The 12,054-nt window shown below is 43.9% G+C and overlaps 1 protein-coding gene across 1 annotated transcript in view; it reads left to right on the forward strand.

The window, feature by feature from the left end:
• The window catches only part of ScsbetaG (Succinyl-coenzyme A synthetase beta subunit, GDP-forming), a 31,205-nt gene that overhangs the window by 1,637 nt on the left and 17,514 nt on the right, over positions 1–12,054 (forward strand). The window contains exons 2-3 of the mRNA XM_080274182.1: positions 729–881; positions 8,034–8,214. Coding sequence (XP_080130308.1) covers positions 760–881; positions 8,034–8,214 — 303 coding nt within the window. The 5' untranslated portion in view covers positions 729–759. The remainder of the gene's footprint in view (positions 1–728; positions 882–8,033; positions 8,215–12,054) is intronic.

The raw sequence follows: 12,054 nt of genomic DNA on the forward strand, positions 1-12,054 counted from the left end.
AACTTTTACTGATATATGAGAATTTAGTCCAGTAGCTCCTCGATACCAGTAAAAGCGAATTCCGGAGATGAGTGTTGGGGAGATCTTGAGGAGTTAGCACAAGATAGGATGTGGTGGTGTGAGTTCATCGAGGCCCTATGCATCCCTGAGGGTGCCACAGGAAATGATTGATTGATTGATTGATATTTGTTGTATTGAGGTTATACTGTATAACCAAATTTTGGCACCCGGTGGTTTAGTGGGTGATTAAGGCACTCCAGTCGGATTGAGCTGGTGCTGGTTTGTATCCAAGGGGTGGTTGGGGTTTATTGCTGACGTAATGCCACTCAGGGATGAGTGAGGCTGGTCACTTTCATCTTAAATGTCAGGACCAACTTGCCTACCCCTGGGCTTCTACACTCCACATGGGGCAACACTGGATTAGATGATGAATGAATGAACCTTTTCAAAATACACTTTAAGCTAGTAGATTCAGATAGCTGGTGCCATTGTAGAACACTGCAAAAGGTTTGTAGGCATTCACATTGTTAAATAGGAGTGCATTTTTTTTTTTTCCAGTTATTTGTAGATTTTGCCATTTACAGGGGTTCCTGTTGTCCAGCCCCCTTGAATAAGTAGAGGTTACTGCACATACACACACACAATAATTATACATATATATACCGTCTATACTATATATGTCATTTTATTTATTTATTTATGTATTTATTCGTTTGTTTATTTTCCAGTCCTAATGAGGTGGAGAGGCTGGTGGAAAAGATGGTGGGACATAAACTGATCACTAAGCAGACCCCAAAAGAGGGCATCCTCGTGAACAAGGTCATGGTGGCTGAATCAGTAGACATCCTCCGTGAGACCTACTTCTGTATTCTCATGGACAGGTACTGGATTGTTTCTGTTGTATTCAGTTAAGTAAGTTCAGTTTTTTACTCTTACAGAAGTAAAAAGTGTTGTGCCCAAGGTTTAGAGCCTGAATTTACACACCTTATGTCACAAACCAGAGCATTTTAGATGAACTGGTTTATGAGCTACAGCCCATCAAAGTTGAAAAAAGTTAACCTTCCAGGCGGTGCGACTCCTGTTTTCTATGCGCTCCCATCCCATTTTCTCCCTCACTCCTCCCTCATTCCTCCCCACCTTCTTTTCTGCTTATTCAGCACTTAGTTCTGGTTGGTTGGAAGGGATATATGTCACAGTCGGGGCGAAGCATGTTTTCCCCAGTTTTTCCCTGAGCTTCCTCAGTCGATCACATTCGGTATCTTGCATAATCCTGAAAAAGGATTGATTGATCTTGTTAGCTCTTTAGGGGTTAATATTTTCCACATTCTTTGTCCATTCACTCTGTCATATGCTTTCTCCAAAGCCATGAAGGCTGCATGCAACTTCCTTCCTTTCTCTACAAATTTTTCCATAAAAGGCCTTAGGATGAATATCTGATCCTGCACAACCTCTTCCCATCCGAAAACCTCCCTGTACTTCTCCAACTTATTCCTCTCTTATTTCACAAACTTTGTCAGTAAGTACCCTACCATATACTTTTCCTATTACACTAAGAAAACAAATGCCTCTATGATTACCTCACACTTCTTTTTCTCCTTTTCCTTTGTACAGGGGAATAATTATACCTGACATCCAATCCTCCGGGACTCTACCTTCCTCCCAGGCCAATCTGCACATTTCCTCATCCATTCTACTATTATCTCCTGTGCTTCAACATTTCACCACACACTACATCAATTTCTGGCGCTTTCCCCATTTAGACTTTCTTCATTCCCTCCACTACTTCCATCCTACTGGTCTCTTCCTCCCTTCTCATCTCCCTCCTTCTCCCAGCCAAATTAAATACAGGTATACAACTTTCTCCTGTTGCCACCATAGTGTATGCATGTTTTGTTACTTGTGATTCATTCTGTTTGTGGAAAGTAGAACAAGCAGTGTTGTTTCAGACTTAGTCACCATTTTGTCCACTGTTTACCAAGGAAGCATCTCGGGCAGTATGTGGAGCTTTTATCACTCCAAAATGAGGACTGCATCATGTAGGTGTGAGCTAAATAACTGCTTACCATTACTGTGCATCCATCCATCCATCATCCAATCCTACATTGCCCCATGAGGAGCGTAGGACCCCTGGGCTAGGCAGTTGGTGTCGACATTTAAGATGTGAGTGACTAGCCTCACTCATCCCTGAGTGGCATTACATGAGCAATCAACCCCCAACCATCCCTTGGATATAAACCTTCACCAGCTCAATCCGACTGCAGCGCAATAATTACCCACTAAATCACCAGGTGCCAAAATTTGGCTATATGGTTACCACCCAGCATAGTAAATGGTTTCCTGGTGTACAGGAAACCATTTGGCTTGTCACTCAGTGTAGAAGACAGGAAATATCTTTTTAAAATTATATCGTTTTGTTTAGTTTTTGAAGGCTCCAACATGCCTGCATGCGTCGGCCTTGATCAGTTAATGATTGCTCTCCATACTGCTCGATCTTGGCAGCTTCCCTGTTCAGTCCCTTATCACTGAGGTCACACTCGATGTCCTCGTCCCAGGTCATTTTCGGCCTACCTTTCGCAACCCTTCGCCCTACATTAACACTTCTCACTTTCTGCATCCAAGTATCATCCCCCATCCTCTCCACATGCCCTAACCACCTCAATCTACCTCTCCTCATCACAACATCAGTACATTCCAGTCCCTTTCTCCCTCTCAACTCTTCCATCATAAGCCTTTCCCCCCCCCCCCAGGCCTTACACTCAGGGATGCACCGCACATCCACCTAATCATTATCATTTCTGTATGTTTGAGCTTGTGAATATCCTCTTCCTTTACTGCCCGGGTCTCCCTTCCATACAGCATTACACTTTTAACATATGCTGCATACAAAGATCCCTTAGTTCGGAGGGAGAGTCCTCTCTTTGTCAAGAGAGACAACAGCTCCCTAAACTTTTTCCAACCACTCCAGCCCCATCCCCAGCACATAACAATGTCTCCCAAATAACAAAACTCTTCCACACACTCAAAAGACTCACCAGCAAGTTCAGTCCTTTTACACCTGACAATCTCCACCTGCTCTCCCCAACACACCGTACACATGTAATCAGCATAATTTCGCAGTCTACCTCAAATACCACTACGTCTCATATGCGCCCACTTATCACAGACACTACACAAGATGGAATTACTTCCCATGCCCTTTTGGCAAATACCATATGGCCACTCTTCCTCTTCCCTGACAGTACCGCCACCAGCCCTAGATACCATAACTTTTTTGTTTTATCTGCATTTATTCTTAAGCCCTTGTGCCCCATACCATCTCTCCACTTCCTGAATTTTTCCTCCGCCTCCCTTTCATTCTTTGCAATCAACACCAATCACAGCATACATCTCCATTTCTGAAGTCACATGAGAGGCCTTCAGTTACCATGAGAAACAGTTAGGGGCTCAAAGCTGACCTCTGTTGCACACCAACATTCACAGAAAACTCATCACTTAAATCTTCTTTCACCCTTATGTGGGTGTGAGCACCCACGTACATGGCCATAACCACTCTTAACTAGCCACTCCTCGATCCCAGGCTTTCTCATTGCTCACTTCACCACCTCTCTAGGGACTCTGTCAAAGGCCTTCTCCAAATCAACAAAAACAAAGTATGGTACAGTTCCCTTTTCTTTCCTATATTTTATTCCTGAAGCTGTCGAACAATGAATATGACATCAGTTGTCCCTTTGCCTGGCATAAACCCAAACTGTATGTCATCAGTATTCACTCTTTCTCTAATCATACCTTTTAGATATCTTTCCTTTACCTTCATTTTCTGGTCTAAAAGTTTTATGCCTCTATAATTTCCCCTTTCCAGAGGATCACTCTTCTCCATGTACACATTTACAGTTACACTCTTCAGCCAGTCAACTGGGAAAACATGCTCATATGTAATCATATGAATCAGCTTAGTAACTAACCTCACTCCTGTATCTCCTGAGGCTTTCAACATTTCAGTAGTCAACCCAGACACACCTGCTGTCTTCCCCACCTAATTCCCCCGCTCACACTAGTAGCGTTAGTCAAAGGCCTTGGGCCAAACACTGGATCTGCAGGCTCCAAACCTTCCTTGTCCCAGTCAAACTTCTCATTCGACAACTGGCCATAATGCTCTATCCATGTGCCTTTACTATCCCCACTGTTCACCACTACCCATCCCTCATCATTCTTCACACACTGCTCACCTGTGATATCCATATTCTCCCTCTTCATCTGATTTGCCACCTTAAATATCATATTCTTCCTTTCCACAAGAATTAGGTTATCAAGGAAAAGTCTGTGACTCAGACTTCGCCCTGTAAACCTCTTTTCTATCAGTAACACTTCTGTGAATGTCTCCCTGTTCAGCCACAACTCTCCTCATCTCCGTATAGAAATCATCCCTTACTGGTTGGTTTTTCAGCTTCCATATTTTCCACCTAGATGCATAGGTCCTCTTTTTTCGTCATCTGTTCCTTAACCCCTAAAGTACTAACAGGATTGATCTATCCTTTTTCAGGATTACGCTAGATGCTGAATGTGATCGATAGAGGAGCCTTTGTAAAAAAATGCGGATGCTAGGCTTTGGCCCGATTGTGATGTATATTGATGCAGACCAATAAGAACTAAGTCCTGAGTAGGGAAGGGGGAGGATCCAGGCCCCTACCCATAGTGGGGGGGATGATTTCCCTACCACCCTCTCGCCCCTATCCTCTACCCCAATACCTTTGTTCCCTCTCCCCCTCCCTCGCCTCTGACAGCCTCCTGCCCCCTCTCTCCCCCTCCCCCACCATCCTCCATCACCATGGTTCCTCCCCCTTTCCCCCCCTCCTTGTCTCCTTGGGGAGGGTTATATCCCCCTACCCACCCTCCACACCCCTGTACTCCCTCTCTTCCTGTCCTCTTTGTCTTGTGGTGTCTGTCTCCCACCTGTGTACCCCCGTACCACCCCTCAGGCCTCTCCCCATCCCACCCCCAACCCTCGCCCCCTGTAGTATGCTGTCCGCTTACCTCTCCCCCCCTCCCCCTGCCTAGAGTATTATATGTCATTGTTACTATTCATGTTGCATGTTTTCATTCAGTACCAGATTATTGTTTGTGTAATTGCATACACTGATGCACGAAACTTAGAACACATGTTTTTTCATGTACTGGGTATGTTTTTTATTTTGACATCTACACAGCTATGAGGGAAGGGGATGGGGGGAGGGAAGGTGGGGAGGAGAGAAGTGTTGGGGGGGAAGGGTGTTGGGAGTGAGTGATGAACACTGACATAATTATTTTGCATGCTATTGTGTGAAAAAAAAAAAAATAATAATGAGCTGGAAAATTCTGAAGGGGGGTAGGGGAGGAGGGGGGATAGCTCAAGCTTTTTTTTCCCCCCTTGAAATAATTACAGCTACTTTATTTGACAGCTCTGAGGGGAGGAGATGGAGGGGGAAGGGGTGAGGGGAGAAGGGATGATGGAGTGTGTGAGTAACACCAAGAAAAAGATTTTTTTTTATTTTTTTTTTTTTTTTTTTTTGGACAGCTACACAGCTATATGGGAAGGTGGGGAGGGGAAAAGTGTTGGGGGGGAAGGGTGATGGGAATGAGTGAGGACCACGGACATAATTATTGTGCATGCTATTGTTTGGGGAGGGGAGGGGGAAAGCTGGAAAATTCTGAAGGGTGGGGATAGGGGGAGGGGGTAGTAGGGGAGGGGGGAGGGGAGGAAGAGAGGGGTTGTGATGGGAGTAGGTGAGGAAGGTCATGGGAGGGGAGGAATGAGGGTGGAGGGGTGGGAGCACATAGAAAACTGGAGTCGCCCCGCCTGGAAGGGTAACTTTTCTCAACTTTGACGGGCTATAGCTCATGAACCAGTTGGTCTAAAATGCTCTGGTTTGCGGCATAAGATGTGTAAATTCAAGCTCTAAACCTTTGGCATAAAACTTTTGACTTCTGTAAGAGTTGAAAAATTGGCTTCATGGACAGGTGTTCAGGAAAGTTCGGTCGATCGAATTGTGTATCCTAGGGGTTAGCACCATGTCTTATATCAATAACTTGTGTTGCTGCACACACTTCTCGCTTCCGATGACATTAACATCCCTCACTAACTTCCTATCAGCTCTCTTGACCAGAAAATAGTCTATCTGGCTGCAACTTCCCACAGACTCATATGCAATCAATCTGCTCTCTCTCTTTCCTAAAATATGTGTTGCACACAGTCATGTTCACTGCCTCCCTAAACTCGAGTATCCTTTCCCATTTCTCATTTCTTGTGCCATATGCACATCCTCCATGTACTCCTTCATATCCTTGAGCTGCATCACCTACATGACCATTTAAGTCCCTTCTCAGAACTACAGTCTCATCATCCCCTATACCACTTACTACACATATTAAGTTATCCCAAATTATATCCTTCTATGCCTCATCCAAGCCTGCCTGTGGAGCATATGCCGATATAAATGCAACCATTTTCCCACCAAACAAAATTTTCACTACTATTATCCATTCACTTACTCTTATAACATTCATGACATATTCCACCCATTTCTTCCCAACTAACACATCCACACTACCAGATCCATGTGTCCTACCCTGCCCAAACAACTTGAAAAACAATCCCTCCCAGCAGTCTTTATTGCTAATCTACCCCTAAACTTGACATCTTGCACACATCCCACAGCAGTCCACCTCCGACTCAATGTCTCAGTCACTTCCCCCACTTTACCCCTCAAACTTCCCACATTCCACGATGCCACTCTGATCCCCTTGGGTTACTTAGTGTCCTCAGGCTTGCTCTAAATTTCATTCTTCAATTTGGTCATAATCAGTAAAAATAATAAAGGGGAGAGACATGCCACAGGCCCCACCCACTGCACAGTCCCAGGTCCAGGCAATGGAAATGGGACCCCTAGCCCACCAGCCTTGACCAGTAGCTGTGGTAGTGGCCTGGGGACACCCTACCAGGACAGCTACAGGGACACCCTCCAAGCATGCCTTGGCACTGTAACTGCCCCGCCATTTTACATCCACTGATAGGGCAGCCTCATGGGGCGCTACTCCCAGGTTCAGGCCCCTCTCTGTTGGGCAGAGCGGCAGCCTGGGAACTGCATTGCCTGTACCATCTACCACAGGTTTGAGCCCCATCTCACCCCAGCCCCACGATTTATGCTGGCGGAGCCCTTGTCACACTCCCCTCAAAAGGTCTGCCACTAGGTAGCAGGGCAAAGTTTTCTGCCCACATGCCCTTGCTAGCGTCAACCCCTGTGACAAAGTGGGATACGTTGTGTGATATGCAAAGTGCGTGTGACATAGTGTATGAGTTAGAAGAAGTGTTTGAGAAAGCATGCTGGTCAGCTCTCTATTACTGTCTATGTTAGTGTCACACTGTCATACTGAAAAGGTCAGCAAAGGGGAATGGTTAAGCAGCTAGTGAAACAGGAGCTTCAGCTCCCACTATCACCAGCATTGCCATTCCCCTCGGGAGTACCACCCTGATTGGCTGGTGCTACAAGGTTAGGAATAAAGGGCACACCCATCTGACACTTGCTGTATCCATTGTCTACATTGATAAATTGTTTTGTACACAACGACCATTGAGACTTTTATTGAGTGTTCTTGTGGAGCCAGGATTTTGAGGGCTTGGGTGATGAGTGAATGGTAGCGTGGCCCATTGAATTGGGCAGACATTGGCTGTCTGGACTTTGCTACTCCTCACCCTGCCAAGGTGGGAAAGGAGGTCTGGATGATGATGATCATGGATACTTTTTACTCGTAGGCTTTCTCTCCTTTATATATTTTTCAGCTGAGGCATTTGCCTGTAAAGTAATGATTAAATTACCAGTACCTTACCTTATCACTCAACATTTTGTTCTTTGTGTATCTCACCTTATCTTTGACTGTTTTGTGAAAATGAGCTTTTGCACATTGCTTTGAATTAGTTCATGAAAGTTTAACTCTTACTGGTAGTTGTCTACCTCCTGTTTCCCATGTTGTTCACTCCCTCCTCCCTGACCTATCACCAGAGAGCACAATGGCCCAGTGTTGATAGCAAGCCCAGACGGTGGTATGGACATTGAGGAGGTGGCTGAAAAGACTCCTGAGCGCCTCCTCACCCGGCCCATTGATATCCATGAAGGTGTGACAGATGATTTGGCTCTTGAGGTGGCTGATTTCTTGAAGTTTGAGGGACCCCTGAGAGAAAAGGTAAGGAAGATACAGGTGATTCTTAGTGCAGTAGTTAAATAGTGTACATGAAATACTAGGATTCTTTGCATAGTGACAGGTAGCTGACTGTAATACTCAGACAGTTTTTAAATTAATGACATGATGCACAGTAAATCAGGGATTTGTCTTGATACAGAGAGGAACAGTGTACCAGTTAACTGAACCATATTATTAGGAGCTGTGTGTATATATGCTTGGTTTGTGTTGTCACATTACTTAGGTGGTGAAAATGGTATACAGCAAACTTATTTTATGGTCAAGCAGTTTTCCAAAAATACAGATTTCTTTTATCATCATCATCCGGATCTCCTTGCCCACCCTAGGGCAGGGTGAAGCGTAACAATGTCCAGACAGCCCAAGTTTGCCCAATCCAATGGGCCATGCTTCGATTCACTCGTCACTCAAGCCCCTGTAATCCTGACTCTATCTGATACACCAAGAAACTTTCACCACATTCTGTAGCTTCACATTAACGTATCTGACAGAGTCATTCCGAATGCAGTCACATTAAAAAGGAATCCCAAATCCCTGATGATGCATTTCTTCCCACAACATTCATCCAGCCTGCTCGATCTCTTGTCAGTCCCCAAGCCTCACCAACTTCCATACCTCTCATCCTCACACACTCATCAACCATATGCCTTCACCTTTTCCTTGGCCTACCTCGCCTCCTCCTTCAAATTTGCTCAGATATACCTTTTTCACCACTCTGTTGTTATCCATTTTCTCCACATGATCACACCATCTCTCCACCCCATCCCTCCATCTCATTCTCGGCCTCCCCCTCCCTCTTACCCCCTCCACCTCACTCACATACACTCTCTTCGTCAGTCTTTCATCCTCCACCCTCTCCACATGGCCAAACCACCTCAGTGTGTTCCTCATAACGCTTCCTATCACATCCACATCCACACCACAACACTCCTTTATATCCTCATTCGTCAGCCTGTCTCTCCATGTGACTCCGCAGGCTCCTCTTAAATAACTCATTTCCACTGCTTTCACTCTTGACTTGTGTCCTTCCAACAACGTCCAAGCTTCACTTCCGTACGTTAAAGTTGGTATCACAATACTGTCATGTAGTCACTTTTTCACTTCCATGCTCACTTCCCTGTTTCTTATCACTGCTTTCAAAGAACCAGCAACCTTTCTTCCCTGCTGTACCCTTTCAAGCACTTCACCCTCCAAACCTCCATCCTTACTCATCACACTACCCAAGTACTTAAACCTACTCACATTTTCCAATTCCTCACCATCCAACCTCGCTGTACATTCACTGACTTCACCTCTCTCAAAGACCATCACTTTACTCTTCCCTACTTTCACCTTTAGATTCCGTTTCTTACACACTCTCCCAAACTCATCCACCAAGCCTTGCAGCTCTCCTTCGTCTTCACTCAGCAACACAGTATCATCTTCAAACAACAGTACAGGGAGTCTCCAAACACCACCCTCTCTCACCAGGGCCACTCCAACATCCACTACCCTATCTTGTACCTCTTTTATTACCCCATCCATGTACAGATTGAACAACCATGGAGACATGACACATCCCTGTTTCAACCCAACCTTCAAAGAGAAAAATTCACTCAGTTCACCATCCACACGCACTGCAGCCTTAGCACCATCATACATACTCTTCACAGGATTCAGCAACTTCCCATCTACTCCATATATTCTTAATACATTCCACAATCCTTGTCTATCCACCCTGTCATATGCTTTCTCCATTTCCATGAAAGCCACATACAACTTCTTTCCCTTCTCTAGAAACTTTTCCACTAAAGATCTAAGAATGATCTTTATAATAAAAATCCAAATATAAAATCTAGAGGAATTGTTATATTTCAATGTAATTTAATGTACAATATTATTGTTACTGTACATTTCTGTGTAATTTCATGTATTAATCCAATTTTTAAAGTACCAGTGTTGTGATGTGGATGTGATAGGAAGCATTTGGAGAAGCACATGGAGGTGGTTTGGCCATGTGGAGAGGATGGAGAGTGAGACTGACAAGGAGAGCGTGAGTGAGGTGGAGGGAGGGGGAGGCCAGGGATAAGATGGAGGGATGGAGTGGAGAGGTTTATGAGAGAGGAGGGTGTGAACTGGGAGCAGGGCAGTGAAATGGTGAGGGACAGGATGACATGGAGGCGATTCATTTGTGGCCACCCTTTAGGGGATTAATGTGTCTGGCAGTAGATAGGTAGATAGATTTTTTTTCACATTAGCTAAACAAAATTAGATTTGCAAAAAACAACGAAATTTAGCACTAAATTCTTTAAACCCAAACTAAAGAAAGGCACTGATAATTAAGTTGTGTATATTATTTAATTGTATGCATTTTTCTTAAGATTAATAGAAAAAATGTAAAGAAACAAAATTTATGCAGTCAGCTTTTGTACCATCAAAACTAAACATTAATCTTCTTATCACATTGTTGGAACACCCCCAGAGAGAGAGAGAGAGAGAGAGAGAGAGAGAGAGAGAGAGAGAATGTGAGACTCACAGGTTCATACCAGTCTGCCACAACTTGACAGAAGACTGCTGTCTAGGTATTTGTGTTGAGCTTCATTCTAACCATAGTGATAAAATATTATTGTCCAAATATTTTGCGTGTTTTAGTTCAAATATTTTATGATCAATGGAATGTGGGATATGAGTGTATCTTTGAAAAATAATCATCATTACAGTGGTAGTTCACCTAAAATGGTGGAGAAATGTGTGTTAGAGTCCAGGGTCATTGGGTAAAACAAACATTTATATATTTTTCATTGCCGCTCATCCAGTTCCAATTATTGGATGATTTTTCCCTTCCAACACTGATACCGATATTAATCGGTGTTGCTTGCTGATTTACGGCACTAGAGGGATGGAGTAGAGAGATAAGAGAGTGGGGATGTGAGCTGGGGGGAGGGCAGTGAAATGGAGGGGGACAAGGTGACATGCAGACAACGTGTTTGTGGCCACGCTTTTATGGGATTGAGGCATCTGGCAGTAGATAGATAGATAGATAGACACCTTGTGTCTTAGGAAGCAGTCTCATGATGATGTATTTTCATTTATCCCTTTCTGCCCAGGGAGGTAATTTGTTGGTAGTGCTCTATTTGGCTATGTTCAGGATACGTTTACAGTTGTTATGGTCAGGGACCAGGAGATGCACCTTGAGGTACTAAGAAATGTTATGGGCTCCCTAAGTTTCAGTCATTTTGACATTCAACAAGCTATTAAATAAAAAAAAAAAAAATCTGACAGTCTATATTTAGTTCCTTGTATGTGACAAGATGATAAAACTTACTAAGCATAGACTGCACAGTATTAAACAATTTTTATTACATATCAGTAAGCTTCTGGCTTGCTTTCTTGGTCCTCCACCTCCTCACTTAGGCTCTGGCCATGGTTATTGTGTATGAATATTGATGTTCAGAGTTGCAGACTTCAGTGCAGGATTGAGTATGGCGATTCATTAATTAAATTAGGTGGATGCTAGAGGGTGGAGGAAGAAGAGGAGGAATAAAAGTATAAAATTAGGGAATATGTAAACAAGAAAAGGGATTAGGATAAAGAACAACAGTTGAGTTTTTATAATGGCACTTGGTGATGGTTTCTGCGACAACTGCTCCTATGACAAAATGTGAAGTTGAGCAATAGTTAGGAAGCTTAGAATAGCTTATAGGACTCTATCAGCCCAGTTTATGACAACAGGAATAGGGTTTAGGTGGTTAAACAGGCTTGGATGAAGGTTAACAGATTGTATGACTTTGTGTCTCTAGGCACATTTTGATAGCTTCTGTTTTTGTGTTTTCTTTTTGGATCCTC

Source organism: Coenobita brevimanus, chromosome 57 (assembly GCF_032717465.1).
Source record: "Coenobita brevimanus isolate Jiangsu-jjx chromosome 57, ASM3271746v2, whole genome shotgun sequence".
Taxonomy (NCBI): Eukaryota; Metazoa; Arthropoda; class Malacostraca; order Decapoda; family Coenobitidae; genus Coenobita; species Coenobita brevimanus.